The sequence below is a fragment of the Meles meles genome, chromosome 6 (assembly GCF_922984935.1).
Source record: "Meles meles chromosome 6, mMelMel3.1 paternal haplotype, whole genome shotgun sequence".
In the NCBI taxonomy this organism is placed as follows: domain Eukaryota; kingdom Metazoa; phylum Chordata; class Mammalia; order Carnivora; family Mustelidae; genus Meles; species Meles meles.
Window position 1 is genome coordinate 71,136,471 of NC_060071.1, and position 15,917 is coordinate 71,152,387.

At 37.5% G+C, this 15,917-nt stretch overlaps 1 protein-coding gene across 3 annotated transcripts in view; it reads right to left on the minus strand.

Annotated features, from left to right (window-relative positions):
• Positions 1-7,298, minus strand: part of MYEF2 (myelin expression factor 2) — a 34,384-nt gene extending 27,086 nt beyond the window's left edge. For 2 of the 3 annotated variants that reach the window (XM_046008721.1, XM_046008720.1), the window contains exons 1-2: positions 7,019-7,297; positions 904-1,112 (exon numbers count right to left, since the gene is read on the minus strand). In XM_046008721.1, the coding sequence (XP_045864677.1) occupies positions 904-1,112; positions 7,019-7,179 (370 nt within the window). In that variant the 5' untranslated portion in view covers positions 7,180-7,297. Of the gene's footprint in view, positions 1-903; positions 1,113-7,018 lie in introns of all 3 variants that reach the window. The other variant, XM_046008722.1, reaches the window with a different exon arrangement.
• Between the last annotated feature and the right edge of the window lie 8,619 nt (positions 7,299-15,917).

Sequence of the window (15,917 nt, forward strand, 5' to 3'; positions counted from 1 at the left end):
AACATTAACACTTTTCAAATAACTTTGGTCGCCTACACACAACAGCTGTTTTAAGGTGACTTTCTACCTGAATGTCTTCAATCATATTTGCCATCAGTAAACTAAATTTACAAGTCATGCTTCACAGCAAGCCACACACTTTCTAAATAAAGTCAATGAATAAAACCAATCAAATAGTTGTCACCTTACAACAGATACACCAATGCAAATTTTTTTTTATTTATTAGAAGAGATCAGCCTCAAAGCCAAGTACATAATTTGCAGGACTGTTGAAACTCAATTTTTCAAGAGATAACAAAGCTAACTTTTACAAGATCAAATATTAAAATTATTTTTCCCCAAAACCAACCATGTATATAAAATGAAGGTTTTCAGGTTTTTCTAAAAACAAAACTGCAACAGCAGTAACACAATTTGAATATAGAACTGCAGAGACAGCATCATGGCATTCATGACAATGCAAACAAAATGAACTCCACAGCCAGATTCCAGACTCCACCAAGATAATAACAAAACAGCTTTTGGAAAAAAATAATCAGACCTTATTATTCATACTTTAACACGCTAAATGTATTGCTTAACTAATGCAATAGTCCTTTAAAAATCTATAAAAACTTCAACTAGACAAAGCAATCACTTTAACAAAATTCTTGGTGGCATGCATATGCTGGCTCACTACTATACCACTAAAATGGGAAAAAAAAAAAAAAAACTTCGTTTATCCATAAGACTTTGTAATGAAATCGTGTCAAGTGAAAGAGGAGGAAAAGAATTCATGTCAAGAAATAAACAAAATTCAATTTTTTGAGTCTGTGTGGCTCAGGGGAATAAAAAACGTTTGCTTAGTTCCCTCCCCTTTCTATATGAAGATCATCCAACAGTGGGTTTATCAGGGATGGTTACCTTTTTCTCTCATTAGATCTTTAATAGCTTGCCATTTCATGTCATATGGAATGTTGCTAATGAAAACTCTGTTTCGATTTGGACCCTTCTTTTCTCCAGTGCCTGAATTCTTGTCTTTTGAATAAGGATGAAATCTATTAGCCTTCTTATTTCCTGAAGATTTTTCTTTTAATTCAGATTTATCTTCTTTGACTGATTCATCATTCTCCCTATGAATTAAAAACAAAACAAGAAGAAAACCTCAGTCACGTTTCTAATAATAGAAGCCTACTTTACACAAATATTTTATATTTATCATTTCACTTCACAAAACTCTCCACTAAGACCTTAGCAAAGCAGCTGGAGAGTCAGCTTGCTTGCTTTGAAATTACCCAGTGCCATTTCAAAGCAAGGATTTGGGCATCTTACCAAACTTCTCATTTAATAATCCTCTTTTTTTTGCATATTAAATAGCTAAACACTCAGTCTCCCAGCTTCTCCCATTATACTACTTAATAAATATTATTAGAACCTAACAAGTGGGGAAAATGGGTGATTTTATTCCTATAATATATGTAACGGCCCTCTTTAAAGAAGTCCTAACTCTCCGAGCTTCAATCAGAACTCTATAAAGAATTAACCTGCAAAAGGATACCCTGAAAAAAGTTTATCTCTTCAAGGTTAACAGTTTCTTCACATAACTTTTCTCTTCCTTGTTTAAAAACATAACTAAAATACATAGTTTTATTATCTATATATGCATATACTCCTACATGTCTTGTAAAATTTTTCTATTCTCAATTTTGATCGATGTAATTAATTGGTCAGATATTCTAACATTTTCATACTCAGTATTTCGTGTATTAACCTATAAATTAGGATATGGTACTTCATAGAATCATATAACTTTTACTGGTAGTTGTTACCTAGAAGGTGGGATGGAGTATGAGTGGAGATGGGAAGCAGTACATAGAGGCAACACAATCAGAATTTTATTTATTTTTTTTTTTAAGATTTTATTTATTTATTTGACAGAGAGAAATCACAAGAGAGGCAGGCAGAGAGAGAGGAAGGGAAGCAGGCTCTCCGCTGAGCAGAGAGCCCGATGTGGGACTCGATCCCAGGACCCTGAGATCATGACCTGAGCTGAAGGCAGCGGCTTAACCCACTGAGCCACCCAGGCGCCCCAATCAGAATTTTATAAATCTACCTTTTAATGAGACCCTAACTGGAAAAATATTTAATTTATAAGACTGCAGTCACACATGGGGAGCCTTGGGGGGTAGGAAAAGAATGAATGAAACGAGATGGGATCCGAAGGGAGACAAACCATAAGAGACTCTTAATCTCACAAAACAAACTGAGGGTTGCGGGGCAGGGAGAGGGTGATGGGGTTATGGACATTGGGGAAGGTATGTGCTATGGTGAGTGCTGTGAAGTGTGTAAACCTGGCGATTCACAGACCTGTACCCCTGGGGCTAATAATACATTATATGTTAATTAAAAAATTGAAAAAATGACTGCAATCACAATGCAACTATAAGATGCTATCCACCAACCATCTATATAACACGTAAATATATGATTAAAGAAAACCTTACAGATAAAAGTCTGGGTATATATTATAAAAATATAATTTACTTTTCAAAAGTAATCTTTTTTTTACAGAAGGAATAACAATAGGTTTCTTTTAAATCACTAATTACTCTAGTGAATCTAAAACTATTTAATTAAAACTTCAATTTAAAGTAATTTTCCATGAGGTGTCTGGGTGGCTCAGTTGGTTAAGCATCCAGCTCTTGATTTCAGCTCAGGTCATGATCTCAAAACCCCACATCTGGCTCTGTATTGGGCATGGAGCCCGCTTAGGAATCTCTCTTCCCCCCTCTAAAAAAATATAAACAAAGAAATAAATAAATAATTTCCCACATACACTAATAAAAATTTCTGGGAATGACATTCAGAAATCCAAATCTTTTAAAGCTTCCTCGCTTTAGTCCAAAAGCAAACCAGGATTCATAATCCAGGCTCTAATTTATCTCCTAAGCCAAGTAACTGTGGGAATCTATATACTGTAGTGCTCCACAAACACCTAATGTGGTCATTTGTTCCTTACTATACTAAACTTTCTAGGTACTACTTTCCTGAGCAGGTAAGAGTACAGCCATAAATAAATAATGTAAAACTGTAAGAACAAAAACTATCTGCATTGGTATGAGCAGTATCTAGCACTGTGACTACACATAATATGTCACTCAATAAATATTAATTTTTGAATGCATGAACAGACAATTAAGAACCCATCCTAATATGTGCACAGATGGTGCTGCCGACTGCCAGAAAAACTGCTAAAATCAAGGAAGAGACATTAAGGGCCAAACTTGCTCTGCCAGCCTTTTCAGACCTCGACAGGGGCACCTTTTCTCTCACCAGAAATGGCACATCCTAGAAGTGGTCTTCACAACTGTCCAACTCCACCAAGTACCTATGTCTGAACAGTGTGCACTTCTGAAAATGGCAGGAAGCAGCCAAAATGTATAGAGGCCTTTCCTCTGGTTTCTGAGTATGGCAGATACAAGAACTCTTCTTTTTAATTCCCCAAAGAACCCATTTACGTAGTAGGCTGAATTCAGTGAATGGCTTTAAAATAAGTCTGTTCAGGTAACCCGACATCTATATAGTCGCTAGCTCAATGTGCCTTCTCCTACCTATTTTCTTCCTGGATGGAACCAATTACGAAAATGGCACAAAGTTCTAAAATACTATGTTCTTCTATTCTTACATGAATGTTGTGTTTGCTTACAACAACCTGATAATCCCATTAAAAAGCAATATTATGGGGACGCCTGGGTGGCTCAGTTGGTTAAGCAACTGCCTTTGGCTCATCAGGTCATGATCCCCGAGTCCCGGGATCGAGTCCTGCATCGGGCTCCCAGCTCACAGGGAGTCTACTTCTCCCTCTAACCTTCTCCCCTTTCATGCTCTCTCTCACTGTCTCTCTCTCAAATAAATAAATAAAATCTTACAAAAAAAAAAAAAGGCAATTATTATGAAGGGGAGGATACCTTCTCTAAAATATTTATTCCAACAATGATAAGACAGAGCAATTTCTTCAAGTTTTCTCCAATTGGCAGCATATTAAAGATACTGTTACACTGTTCCTCTATAATGCATACATTATCTATGGAAGGCAGATCAGTTTAGTGGCTAGAGGTATGGTCTGATTATTAAGAAATTAAGATATAATTACTCAATTCCTGAACTCTTTTTATGCCATAAACACACCATGGAATAGACAATTAAGATACATGTGAAAACTCTTAGAGAAACGACACTACATAATATCAAATATTGGCACTAGATCCTGAATTCGAAGTAATAATGCTCAAACTATTCATTTAAACAAACCCTCTTCTTAATGTACTTGAAAGAAAGACTGTGACTATTTTAAATCACTAACAGATTATCTACTCTTAAAATGGAATTATGCCTACCCAAATTATAATATAAATATCTGAAAAATCAATATTCAACACCAAATAAGGAAAATAGTTTTAATTTTAAAAACAGTGCTATGGTATGCAATCTAAAATTAAGCACAGTTCCACTCTTTACTACCAATATGAGTAAAAAAAGATACTATACTTCAAACACTTCACCTTGCTTCAATGCTTAATATTTCATACAATATTTTATACCCTAATGTAACTCTCAATTTCTATATGCGGTGTTACCTAATCACACAGAAATAATAGAGTTGTAACAATACTGCTATTTTTCCTCCTAGTCACTTAAGAAAAGAACTGGTATACCATTTTGGCATAAACAAAAAGACTAAACCTTGGAAAACATCTTTAATTTCTTGTCAAAAGATGTGAATATGCCCACAAAGTCCTCTGTGCATAAGTTGCATGATCATAAAAGTTCACATCTGCATTTCTTAAACAAATATACTAGGCCTTTTAAAGCGTAAGCCCTTGGGGATACAAAGATCAATAAGACATAGGGGTCTCCATCCTCAATGACTATGGATTAACCTCAGAGAAGTCATTTCAATCTCGGTAAGTAGCCCTCTGTTCACGTCTACGTAAGGCAATATTTGGTAATTTTTATAATCTCTGTGAATCCTTATCCTTAAAAATGTATGGTAATCAACTCAAGGATTGTGTGTTGTATTGTTAAGTACACATACAGTAATCAACTCAAGGATTATGTGTTGGATTATTAACTACTTCAGTTGGTTCTTAGAGTAAAAAAAAAAATAAAAAACAAAAAACTTTTTTATGTTGATGCAGATAAATGTCCCTAGTTATTCAGTATGAGTGACCCAAGTGACCCATGCTGGACCACTATATGGTTCTTATGGAATTGACAGTACAAGAAATCCTTGAGAGTAAATTTGCATTTTACTCAACTTTTGGGAAAAGAGGAAGGACGAGAGATGAATTATAAGCAATATGAAAGAATCTTCATTTGTATTTACTAGTAACATTCCCTAATTTCTTCACTTTATATTCTCCTCATCTTCAGTTAGAAGTGAAAGAAATTCTTTCCGACCTCTGTCCTCTCCTATCCAGGTAAACCAAAATGAGACTTTAAAAGGGATTAGAGACTTGGGAGGTTTAGATACCAGCTTTATCTGTACTGACACTATTATACTAATCATACCCAAGTATAGTAGGGCTTCTTTCTGTAATTCAAGGCTGTACCTTTTGTTCAGGAGGAAAAGGTAGCAAGCCCATGTTTAGATAGAAACATAAGCACATATTTTAAGTTTAGCATTCCAATGCTTTTTATTCGAATTTATGATGCCAAATTCCAGACAGCCAACATTTTGGCAGTCATGGTATAAAGTGCTCACTTTCCCGCAGCCCAGTTACTGAGGTGCACCACTTTGTGCCTAGCAACAAATTCCACTGAGGTTGAATCTCTTATACCTACATCTCTATACTACCTAGAAGATGCCACTTGTGCTATTCAAACCCAACTGAGAACAAGAGTGTCGTAACTGAGCTGGAAGAGCTACCTCATCTGCACTCAACCCCTACACAAACTAGTCCAGGTCTTAACCTACTGCTTCAAACATTTTATACAAAAGAAAAGAACGTTTCTCTTTCCTATTTTAGTGTGAACATATGTTCACTGCCTTCTACTCTGAAGCATAACTGAGAGAAGGAAAAGGATGTTTTGGCTAAATTATTAGCGTACTTTCAACTTCAAGTTTAAAGTGCTGGGCACATGCAAAGGAATGCCTGATTCATATCCCCTACATACCAAGAACAATGGGAACCACGGTATTTTCTTATAACTAGAAATTATGGATTCGAGCTAACTAAATTCTTTATAAGCCCTGATGACTGGGGCAATCTTAGAAGTAGTGGGTTTTCTTCCATTTAAAAAAAAAAATCTTATTTTACCAACTTACCAAAATTAAGAATAAACCATCACACGATGCGTTCTTAAAAAAGAACCTGTAAGACTTACAAACATTTGCGGGGGCGGGAGTGGGAGGGGAGCAAGACACCACGCACGTTTCCCTTTCAGAATAACCTCTTACCAATTCAAGAATAACACAATGGATTCAGTCTAACAGCACACTATTAAACTTCCTCTTGGTATATATCAGTTCAGAAATTAATATATGCTTTGGGAAGCGACAATAAACACTGAACTTATAAAGCTAAGAAAAAGGCCAGGAGAAGGGGCAATATTCCGTTTAAATACGTTCTCTGTAGTTAAGAGGAAATGTCCGATGATGTCATCCCTAGTTACTCCCTAGTGATGAACACTAACTACAGTACGGGGCTTTAAAAGGGGGACCATTTTCCTGCAGACCGTGGTGGCCGCGGAGCTTTGCTCAAAGGTTCTCCAGCTGAAGTCTGGGAAGAAGGGGTGACCCGCAGTCTCTGGAGGATCAACAGGGGAGGGGCGTCGGCCCCGGGCTCGCACCCGGCTCCCCAAGCACGGTGCGGGAGGGTAAGGCCTGGGAGCGGCCCAGTTTGCACCTGCTCCTCCCGCCGCCCACGGCCCTGGGGCGGTTATCCCTCACCAAGGCCCAGGCCGGCTTCGACCCCCCGCCCCCAGGACGACTCCCCACCCCCCACCTCGCCCCGGTCCCCGGAGAAAAAGACAATACATTTTAACGCCATTGGAGCTGCTGCTGTGCTGCGGCGGCTGCTTCTCCGGCTCCGGCGGGTGCGGTTCTCGCCGCGGCTCGCCCGGTTGCTCCACGGGCTGCTGATGCGGACTGTCGTCGCCAGCGGCCCGGAGCACCTCGGGCTTGTCGGCGTCCGCCATCCCGCTACCGCTGCGTCCGCCTCCGCCTCAGCCGCCTGCGCTGAGGGGCTCCGAGCGCTACAATGGCGGCGGCCGGGAAAGCGGTAACGGATCCCGATTTGAAAAGGCCCCGAGCGCTCAGTTGCCCGGATCTCGCGAGAACCGATCGGAGCTGGGAGACTGGGAGAGGGTGTGAGCTTGATGTGGGGGGTGGGAGTGGAGGGGTAGGGGGAGGAAGGGGGTGGCGGCGGGTCAGGGCCGCCATTGCTGCAGTCCGCCCTGCTAGAACCCGGGGAGGTCTTGACTTGTCCAGAAGCCCCCGGTGGGGCCATGTTCTGACCACCAGCCTGCCTGTCGCTTGGCACCCAATGGGGTCTTCGCTTACAGAAGTCGGCTCTGAGTGCTAGAAATCCCTAGAGCTCTGAAACCCAGACTATTCAATTCATTCCTGGTGCGGGCAGTTTAAATTAAAGAGGCACATACCACTTTGCATCTTTAAAGACATCTGCAAATCTTCAGACTCTCCTTAGAAATCCTTTGAATAATGCAAATAAATCACTTGCCACTTGAATGCCTAGGCACCCTGTGGACATTCAATAAATAGTTATTGATGACAGGTTGCAATTCACCAAAATGAAAAGCTTTGAATTTCTTTGAATTCTGGTTGTTCTTAAGAAGGAGGCTTTCCTTTACAACTCAGCTATCGGCTTACAAAAAGAAGACTGAAGTTTTTGAATTCTCTGGGCAGCAACCAATGAGGAGAATCTATAATTTTAATAAGAAATCTTCTACTAGACTGGCTGATAATGGACATTTTGGTTTGGAGTTATGTTTATTTTATGCTGATGAAAATTATATTTGAAGCAGTTAATAGGTTTTCAAACAAATTTAATTACCATGTGGAGTTTTAAAATATAGTCATAGATTTTTCCTCTAAATATGAAAAAGTAACCCGTTAAACTTAATCAGCTCCTAACTCCTGAATACTGTAATAATATTTCACATTTAAATAACCTTCGTCAGCCGAAAAGTTTAAAGACCTTCCCAAAAGCTTCTTTTAATAAAGAAGCTAACACATGGTTTACATGCTTTGCAGAATATCACACACAGATTAGTGGTAAAGTGGTAGTTAGAAACTAATATTCAAGAAATACATAATTACCTCATTTTTCCCCGTTCTTTGGCATTTTAATTATGTAGATTTCTGCCCTTAACCAAAAAAATACCTTGGAACAGAAGAGTTGAACTACTTCATCAAACATACACACATAAAAAAATCAGAACAGTCTTAGTCCTGAGGAATACACTTGGTAAAATACTGCTGTTTTGGGTGCTATTGACATTATTTCATAAACACAACACATGCTGTTGTAGTTGCTGCATGAATTCCTTATCTTCAGTCAATCCCAAAACTTAGCATTTGGAATACCAGAAAGGCATTGGATTCTGACACAGAAAACCTGGGTTTGAACCCCAGCTCTGCCACTTCTGCCTGTTGGCAGGTCACTTAACTTCTCAATCTTTCTGTAACAAATAAGGATGATAATACCTACTTTACAGGATTAAGGTGAGAATTAAAAGAAAGCACTTTATGTAGGGCAAAATGCTATATGAATATAAAGTAGTATTAGAATTCCCTGTCTCTCCAGACTGAGCAGGGTTTTAGTGAAAGACAAGTCAGGTGATTTTTCCATAGAACTGAACTATAAGTAATTTCAAACATTCATCACCCTCTATTATTCTTTTGCTATAGTTGAATTTAATGATGAAAACATAATCCAGCTGCTGTCCCTAATACAGTATATTCTTGCAAAATCTTTCAATAGATGGAATTTAATATTTTTTAAGAGAACTTTATGCTTAAAACAGAGTAGTAAGCACATGAGGAATATGAAAATGCATATAATACTGTTGGGAGAGAACATTTATAAAAAGTATTATTTGAGTGCTATAGCAGAGATAAATAATTAAAGCATAATTAAAAATTTATTTATAAAAAAATTTATTTACCAAAACAAGAGACTGATCTGCTTCGTGTAGTGTGTTAATGAAAATATTCCATTAAAATATTTTTCTTGATTGCTGAGCTTTTTTTGGCACCCCTTAAAATGTTGTGCCTTAGACAAGTACTTCCCTTACTGTAACTTAGTCCTGGCCCTAATAAATGCAACAAAGGGGAGAGGCTAATTACTAAAGAGGGATTGGTGAGCATTTCATGGATGAGTTGGATCTTCAAAAGATGAAGAGAATTGGGGCAGCTCTTAAAGAGAAAATAATTAATACTACTGCATTAGATTGTTCTATAGATGTTTCCTTCCTCTCATGTTATCAATATTATACTTACCTTAGCTAAATCTGCAAAAAATAAAAAATTGTTATCAACATTCTATTACTACATTCTATTTCTCTATTGTCCTTCCTTCTTTCCTTCCACTGTTTTTTTTTTTTTAAGTCTATGTATACATACTGAAAAATTCTTGGGTAATGCTTTAGTTTCTATCTTCTCACAATTCCCACTGCAAATGTTATTATTTGCAATTGCAGAAAATGTATAACTGGTACAACTTCACATAACCACTTAGTTTTCTTTCTTACAAATTGGGTGTGTGTGTGTGTGTGTGTGTGTGTGTGAGAAGGGAGGGGTGGATTGAAAGAGGCCATTATACATATCTGGAAATTTAACCCTAAAATTCCAAAATATTTTCAATCAGTACTTTAATGTGTGTGTTATTTAGGAATTGTGTTCACCTGCTAGTAATAAATACTAGAAATAATTGTGTCTTCAAAAAAATAGAAGTTACTACTTTCTTAAGTAAAAGCAGTGCAGAAGTAGGCATCACAGAGCAGGTATGGTCATCATGGGCTAAGGTTCCTTCTAAATCTTTCACCATCCTTGTGTGAGGCTTCCAATTTTATGGCCCAAAATGGCTATTGGAGATCTAGGCATCTTGTCCTCACTGGAGGCCAGAAGTAGTTCAGAAAAGGGGATCCTTTCTAGAAGTCTCAAACAACACTTCCATCATGGGTCAAAACTTAGTAATATGACACACTCAGCTATAAGGGAGGTGGGCAAATAATTTCCCAGCTGGACTCATTGCCCAAGGTTGTGTTACCAAAGAAGAGAATGGAGTGTCAATTTAGATATGATAATCCTTTTAATTTGTTTTTAAGAATTGAAGGCAAATACCAACAATATGAAGTCAAACAGTACAGTATGATTTTTGAGTCAATTTATTTGGCTTTGTAAAATTAAATGGCTGAATTTGGAGCCACTAAGTTTCCACACTTTTAAAGAATTGAAACCCAAAAAGGAATTTGTAACTTTAGGAAATACCATGGGTCGTATCTGAGATCCATATATAGTTCCTTTTTTCATCATGGAAGTTCATTGTATGATGAAAAAGTGGATGCCAGTTATTGTCATTAGAAAAAGTGTGGGGGAAAAGCATGGTTTATTCTGACAATGAACTGGTTATATTTCTCTCTCTCTTCTCTCCCCTCTCTCTCACTATTTCTCTCTCTCTCTCCTCCCACATTCCCTCATTCTATTGCTCTGCATAATTTAGGAATTTAATTTTTCACATTTAGCATTCTAAAAATACATCCTAAGGAAAGGTCTCCACCAACTAAGTGAATCTTGGAATTAAGGCAGTTATCTGAATAATCCAGGCAGAAATCCCACGTTCACTTCAATTATTCAAATAACTGAGATAATACAGAGGGTTTTGCTTGAATTCCTTAGATAACTGTTTCATTTTTCAACTTTATAATGCCAGGGTAATCACCCGATAACAAATTTACTTTTGATTTTTATAAGCAATATTTGGACATTTTTTTCCTTGAAGACTAAAGACTCCTATAACTCCTAGACATTTACTTGTCTCAATTTTTGTCCACTTTCTAATTTCTTAAATCATCCTGATTTTTCCTCAATCTCACTCTAATAACTCCATTAAAAGGTGGCTCAGAAGAGCCAATTTCTAAGGTTTCTGCCCTGCTTTTCTGCCTATAGGCATAGTTGCTCCCTCTTCTTTAATAATCCAATGAACTGGGCTTCCTCTGTCCAAGGCAATGGGTATCGTATGGTAATATTATTAATTATTCTAGGTTTAGTCCTAATCTAAAGAATACTGATGAAAATGATTATAACAAATATTGTTTTTCATTTAAATAATTACCTTTTTTGGAACTATTATTCTCAATTTTCAACTACAACATTTGGAAGAGAAAATAGATTTCTTACAGTGATGAATAATAAGATTCAATCCATATGTTTCCCTACATATTTGAAGATAGTCCTATAAATCGTGGTGATAGAGATAATAACTAACATAATCCATATTCCTCTTCTTGTTTGATAATAGAAATTTATTTAAGGTGACTATGAAAATTGATAAAAGTCCCTATTCCCTAGTCTCACTTATAGCTCTCCATGACCAAGTAACTCTGTTCTGACTAGGAAAATATAAGCAGAAATGTTGTGAGGACCAAACAGGAGGTTCCTTAGAAAGAACTGACTTAACTGGAAGAATGGACCTTTTTGTCCTCCCTTGCTGCCTGCTGCTGGCTGGCTTGAAATGAAGAAATGATGTCTGTAGCAATAGCAACCATGTTTGACCGTAAAGTAATTTTGTGATTGGAAACTAAGAGCTAAGGATGATGGAACTTAAAAATAGACTAATAAGAAAAAAAAAAGAAAGAAAAGAAAATAGACTAATAGATTAATCAGCCCATTAGATAGCCACAGTAACAACCTTCACATTCCCACCCAAAACTGTTGTCAAGAGGAGGAAATAAATTTCTATCCTAATTAAATTGCTACTATTTGGAGTCTTCTTCTATACAGCTAAACTTAATCCTGATGATCAGTACTTTTATTGAAATGACTGAGTTACTTTAATAGTTTCTTCTACACTGTGGTCACACAACACTACTTTTAAAATGTTTTTTTCTGAAGACATCATTTACATTGGTTTTTGTTTGCTCCTTTGCTTTATGGTTTAGAACACTATAAATTTCCTATCTGGTATTCATTCTCCCTTTTTTCGTTACTGACAGAACCACAGTTTTGGTTAGACTAGCAATGTGCCCAGCTAAAATCCTGGGAGTGGCTTTGGAACACAACTCTCTGTAAGAAGCTATAAGGAGAAATACACTAGGGATTCCAGAGGGTCTTTCTTAACAAGTTCTTTGCTTTCTTTCTTTCCTGTGAGGCTAGAGGGTGGAGTATCCCTCTGGAAACCATGAGAGAATAGGAATGAGAACAAAAGCCACAGCTAAGGATGACAGACCAGAAAAACAGGGCACTGAAACACTTAGGATCTTACAGAGCCATTGTAAAACTCCCAGCCTGCCTATATTCAAACTTCTTATTTGGGGAGAAAAATAACTTCCTTTACCTTAGACATTGCTGTTGGATTTCTGTTACCTCAGTTTCATGAAACTCAACAGAATTCAAAAATCCTACCCTCTTACTACCCTTTTTAACAAAGGACACATCATTCCTGATGGTTGCTTATGAGCCTAGTCCATCGGAAGCAATGGTTTTCGGTAGTATACAAATGTGGTACATTTTTTTCATAGTGTATTACAGAATGGTAGGCTGGAGTGATTTCATGTCATTACATTTCCATTCACAAACTAAACATGCTAAAAATATTAACCAATATCCAACCAAACATGGTAGATATTTCATGTAAGTTTTAATGCAGAAAGACTGAGGTTTACACAATAATTAGGGCTGGTGGAAAAAAAAGGTCGAGGAGCTATTGCTAGAATTTGAAAAATTGGGAAGAGCAGGAATCATGGAGAATCTATCACCAGTGATCCCTATGCCTATAGCAGACAGTTAAGTCTCAGAGCTTACTAACACCCCAAAACTGCTGGTGTAACACCTCACCTGCCACTTGCTGATAACTGTAAGTTTAGTGAGATTAAAGATTTCTTTTTCTTTTCCCCCCTCTTAAATTTTACACCAGTGCCTCTCACTGGTAGAATTTACGTTGGAATACTGCTGGCTACAGAATCTGAGAAATGTCTCATAAAGGAGAAGGGTAAGGATGGGGCTGGGTATCAATTGATAATATTTGGCACAGTGTCTAAGCCATTTAGTATATATTCTGAAGTACCCCAAAACAAAAGAGAGAATTACGATGTCCATTTTTTCATTCATCAGTTCATTCATTGTATCTGTTAAATTTAGGAATGTCTGTGCCTCTAAATAAGGTTAAATATGTAAAAATGCTTATAGCAATGTTACTCTTTTTAACTTTTTTTTAAAGATTTTATTTATTTATTTGACAGACACAGATCACAAGCAGGCAGATAGGCGGGGGGGGGGGGGGGGGGGGGAGGGGGCGGCAGCAGACTCCCTGTTGAGCAGAGAACCCCATGCAGGGCTCCATCCCAGGGTCCAGGGTCCTCCAGGGAACTGAGCCGAAGGCAGCGGCTTAACCCACTGAACCACCCAGGCACCCCAGCAATGTTACTCTTTTGACTACATCAACAAATCTCAATTGTGAGTGCTTTGAGCTATCCTTCAGATTTTTAAGGAAACTGCATGGTAGTACTGTTAAGGTCATTGTTCTGATAGTCCCAAAGTCACTGAGGAAATTCAGGTGTTCCATTTACTTCAACCTAGATTTCCACATCTAGACTCCTAATATTTCTGGAAGCCAGTGTCAAAAATATTTCTGAAAAATCAAACCTCATTCTTCCCAACTGTTTATTGCTTTCAGCATCATCTAAGAACAATTAAATAAGAACTACTATATAGAGAGATTATGTAAAAATTGTAAAATTAATCATTCCTCAGAACATTAAGTTTATACTTTCTCCTTAGAATTTTCATACTTTCAAGTATTCCTTTATGCACTACTCACTAACTTCAACTTATTTTACTGATTTTTAGGTAGTATTGAAAGATAGGGTCCCTATGTAGGCCTTTCTAGTTATCTTCTATAGTTGCAAAAAGTGATTAAACACTCACACAGTTTAGTTTTACTTAGAATAGGAGAAGTGTGAATTTTACTTGGCTAGCTTAGTTGTAGAAATCTGATATCAAGTATACAAGTGTTTCTCCTTTAATAATGCACACATTCCTGGAGGGGGTTGGGGGGAACAACTCCTGTTCTACAAAATTATCCCCTGAAAATAACTAGCCACTTAAAAAAGTGAAAAGGCAGACTGGGATAAGATCTTTGCAAAACATATATATGATAAAGAACATTTATCCAAAATATTCAAAACTCAATGATAAGAAAGCAAACAACCCAATTAAAAACTGGAAAACGATCTGGACACCTCACCAAAGAAGATACAAAGGTGGAAAATAAGCATAAAATGTTCCAAATCTTCTATCATTAGAGAATTGAAAATTAAAACAATGAGATATCATGATTAACCATTAAAATGGTTAGAATCCAAACATTGACAATACCAAACGCTGGTGATGAACATAAAGCCACAGGAAATCTCATTCATTGTAGGTAAGAATGCAAAATGGTATAGTCACTTGGAAGGACAGTATGGCAGTTTCTTACAAAGCTAAACATAGTCTTAGCATTCAACCCAGCAATTGAACTCTTAGGTTATTTACCAAAATGCATCTATGTTCACACAAAAATCTGTACATGAATGTTTATAGCATCTTTATTCATAATTTTCAAAAATTGGAAGCAACCAAGCTGTCCTTCAATAAATGAATGGCTAAACTGTGGTATAACCATGCAGTGAAACATTGTTGGGCAATAAAAAGAAATGAGGGTGTCTGGGTGGCTCAGGTGGTTAAGCATCTGCCTTCAGCTCAGGTCATGATCCCAGGGGTCCTGCATCGGGCTCCTTGCTCAGTAGGGAGTCTGCTTCTCCCTCTGCTTCTGTTTCTCCCCCAGCTTGTGCTCTCTCATGCTTAATCTGTCTCTCTCTCTCTCTAAAATAAATAATATTTTTAAAAAAAGAAATGGGGGCACCTGGGTGGGTCAGTGGGTTAAGCCTCTGCCTTCGGCTCAGGTCATGATCTCGGGGTCCTGGGATCAAGACCCACATCGGGCTCCTTGCTTAGTGGGGAGCCTGCTTCCCCCTCTCTCTCTGCCTGCCTTTCTGCCTACTCATGATCTCTCTCTCTCTCTGTCAGATAAATAAAGAAAATCTTAAAAAAAAAAAAAAAAGAAAGAAAGAAATGAGGGAAAAGTCACTAGGGAAGCTTAAATGCATATTGCTAAGTGAAAAAAGCTGTCCTGAAAAAGTAACAGTCCTTATGACTCCGTATATACAATTCTGGAAAAGAAAAACTATAGAAACAGTAAAAAGATCAATAGTATCCAGGATTCATGCTGCAGGTGGGTGTAAGGGAGGGGAGAAAATAAGTAAGAGGGGCACCAGATATTTAAAGAAGTAAAACTATTGTAATACTATAATGGTGGATGGATAACATTAAGCATTTGTCAAAACCCATAGAACTGAACAACATGAAGAAGAACTCTAAACTATGGACTTTAGTTAATAATAATGTATCGATATTGGTTTACTAATTGTACCAAATGCACCACACTAATGCAATATGTTAATAGTAGATGAAATTGTAGGGCAAGGGGAGAAGAGGTATTTGGGACTTGCTGTACTTTCTGATCCATTTTTCTGTAATACTAAAGCTTCTCTAAAAAATAAAGCCCACTTGGGGTGCCTGGGTGGCTCAGTCAGTTAAGCATCGGACTTGATTTTGGCTCAGGTTATGATCTCAGGGTCGTGAGACTGAGCCACAC